The sequence below is a fragment of the Tarenaya hassleriana genome, unplaced genomic scaffold, assembly GCF_000463585.1.
Source record: "Tarenaya hassleriana unplaced genomic scaffold, ASM46358v1 Cleome7, whole genome shotgun sequence".
Taxonomy (NCBI): domain Eukaryota; kingdom Viridiplantae; phylum Streptophyta; class Magnoliopsida; order Brassicales; family Cleomaceae; genus Tarenaya; species Tarenaya hassleriana.
The window spans coordinates 1,831,648-1,835,029 of NW_010969548.1; the positions used below are offsets into that span (position 1 = coordinate 1,831,648).

At 41.3% G+C, this 3,382-nt stretch overlaps 1 protein-coding gene across 1 annotated transcript in view; it reads left to right on the forward strand.

The window, feature by feature from the left end:
• The first annotated feature begins 2,603 nt into the window (after window positions 1-2,603).
• LOC104800757 (protein LIGHT-DEPENDENT SHORT HYPOCOTYLS 5-like) overlaps window positions 2,604-3,382 on the forward strand; it is a 1,076-nt gene continuing 297 nt past the window's right edge. Inside the window, exon 1 of the mRNA XM_010523669.1 lies at window positions 2,604-3,367. Coding sequence (XP_010521971.1) covers window positions 2,797-3,367 — 571 coding nt within the window. The 5' untranslated portion in view covers window positions 2,604-2,796. The remainder of the gene's footprint in view (window positions 3,368-3,382) is intronic.

Genomic DNA, 3,382 nt, shown 5'->3' on the forward strand with positions numbered 1-3,382 from the left:
CTCTCGACTCATGCAGGTGCTCCTCTTCTTGATGCTAATGAGTACCGCCAAGCTTTAGGTGGACTTCAATACTTGCTCCTCACACGACCGGATATAGCTTATGTCGTCAATAAGTTGTCCCACATGAATCGTCCAACCGAAGAGCATTGGAAAGCCGTCAAACGGATTTTCCGATACATAGCCGGCACATCCTCTCACGGTATACACTTTACCACTAAGTCACCATTTGCTTTGCATGCCTTTTCGGACGCCGATTGGGGAGGTGACAAAGATGATTACACATTCACCGGCGCATACATCGTTTACTTGGGCAACAATCCAATCTCTTGGAACTCCAAAAAGCAGCGTTTCGCCGCCATATCTTCAACGGAAGCTGAATATAAAGCTGTCTCTACGATGGTCTCTGAGGTACGGTGGTTGACTTCATTGCTTTTTGAGCTTGACATTGCGGTGCCAACAACACCGGTCATTTATTGTGATAACATCGGCGCAACATACTTAGCGGCCAACCCCGTGTTCCATTCAAGAATGAAACATATAGCCATTGATTATCACTTCATTCGGGGACTAATCCAAGATCACAAGCTGCGAGTTACCCACGTTTCGTCTAAGGACCAGCTCACCGATGATCTCACGAAAGCCTTACCTCGATCTCGGTTTGAAGCCATGCGTCTCAAGATTGGTGTCTCTACTGACACGCATCTTACGGGGGCGTAATGGAAGGAAATATATGATATGCACAAAATCTGGATTTAAGAGATTATCTACGTTATTGTAATCTTTTGTAATTGATCTATTCTTTATTCTCTTCCTTAGATGTAACAATTGTTTGCTGTATATATCTATCGTCTGTAACATATTCAGATTCAATAAGAAAGTATTTCCCTTCACTGGATTGGTTCATTGTTTAGTCGTATCAATGAACTGTTGTAGAGCCCATCATACGTATGTATATTATTATATACACAATACACTAATAAACATATATCCGTACGCACACTGGCATACGGGCATATATACACACACATACGTATCATATGCGGGACCCACCAAAGAATTGAAGGTAGGGTGTAATTTGATTTCAATAATTAAACGTGCCTTGCTAGATTGACCTACCCGTTGTTGCACATACATACACACATATGTAATGTATATATAGATAAAGAAATTACAAAGACCTTTTTGCATATTCACATAGACGAATGCACAGTCACACACACACACACATACATATATACATGTATATATTCACATATCTTTGTGTGTAGATATATATATACCTATAAACATATGTTTTGTGTATGTATACATATATATATATATACAGTCGTAATAATGCGAGTGGGGTTGTTTCCATATTTGGATGGTGGAGACACTCGAATCCGGACGATGATATTTATGTCTACCAAATTGGAATACCCAGTCATTTCCGTGGGGTCGCTAAACGGTGCGTTTTGGGAAACGGTCCATTGAGACATCTTGTCCGGCATATGCAATTAATCGATTCTTCTTTCTTTTTCTTTTTTTTGGAACCATCGATCTAATATGTCCGGTCCGGTGGTCACTTTAATCAGATACGTACGAATCCGGAACGCAAAAGGCCGCCCTATTTCGTATACGTAGCTATTCATGCATGTTTGCATACATACATATATTATATGCAATCATTTCTCGTGCTCATTGGGATTAGAGACCTTTTTGCTCCTTAAATTCCACGCCTTGGACTGTGAAATTTCAAGGTTCCGTCTAGGGATGGGCAAAAATACCCGGAAATCGGATATCCGTCTTGACCCAAAGGATGGATATCCGAAAATCGGATACCCGATATGTTATGAGATAGAGATCGGGTTTTAAAATCTCTAAAATCCAAAATTCGGGTTCGGATTCGAGTTTACATTTTCGGATCGGATAATTATCTGTGGATACTCGAATAATAAAAAATAAATATTATTTATTTAAAAATTTTAAAAATAATAAAAATAATTATCAATTATCTTGAATTTTTATATTTACATATATATATATAAACTATTATTTTATTATCTAATCATTTTAAATATAAATATTTTTCATTAATTTTATGAATTATTTCTATAAAATTTATTAAATTTATTATTTTTTTAAAAAAATAATTAAAAAAATTTGGGTTCGGATATCCGCGGATACCCGAAAATTATCTCACGATTAATACACTTCAGATACCCGAAAATTCGGATTCGAATTCGGTTTTTAAAATATATTATCCTTCGGATTCGTATTCGGATACTCTAAAAATTCTGGATACCCGAGTCCATCTCTAGATCTGTCCGAAACCAATTTTTTTTTTTTAAAAAAAAACAAAGAAAATAGACGTCGTATTAAATGGAAATATTCGATTGGTGAATGGTCTGAAATTAGGAAAATAATAATTGCAGACTAAAAATACTAATAAAAACAAATATAGTGAGGGGGCCCACTCATATAGGCCTTTAAGCGAAATAGTTAAAACGTGTGGGTAGGGGCCCACTCATATAGGCCCACGTGATCTCTACCCTTCATTCTTCTTCTTCTTCTCCTTCCGTCCTTCCTCAGATCTCTGTCACAAAAACTTTTTTTCTCTTTTTCTTTGCTTGGAGGAAAAAAAAAACTAATAAAAAAAAGTCCACGCTCTTTCTCTTCCTCTCTTTCAAAACCCAAAACACCCAAACCATCGGATCCGATGAAATCTCCCAACGGGTCGGTCCGTCCACGCTAATTCGATTAATCTCCCAAAGAAATCAAAACCCTAGTTTTTGTCTGTCACTCATAACATCTTCCATGGACTCCACCGCTTCCACGTCACACCGACTCGACTTGGCCACCGGAGACGACCCGGGTCCATCTTCATCCTCCCCAGCCGCAAACGCGAACGCAGCTTCGTCGTCATCGCAGCCGCCGAGCCGGTACGAGTCGCAGAAGCGGCGCGATTGGAACACGTTTCTGCAGTATCTGAAGAACCACAAGCCGCCGCTAACGCTGTCGCGGTGCAGCGGAGCGCACGTGATCGAGTTCATGAAGTACCTAGACCAGTTCGGGAAGACCAAAGTCCACTCGACGTCCTGTCCGTACTTCGGACACCCGAATCCTCCGGCTCAGTGCGCGTGTCCGCTTAAACAAGCGTGGGGAAGCCTCGACGCGCTAATCGGACGGCTGAGAGCGGCCTATGAGGAAACCGGTGGACAGCCAGATTCGAATCCGTTCGCCGCACGCGCCGTCAGGATTTACCTCAGGGAGGTGAGGGAGGCGCAGGCTAAGGCACGTGGGATTCCGTACGAGAAGAAGAAACGAAAACGACATCCTCCTCCTCCTCCTTCTGTTACGGCGTCAGCCGCCGTTAACGTAACGGTGGGTCCGCCGGCCCGCG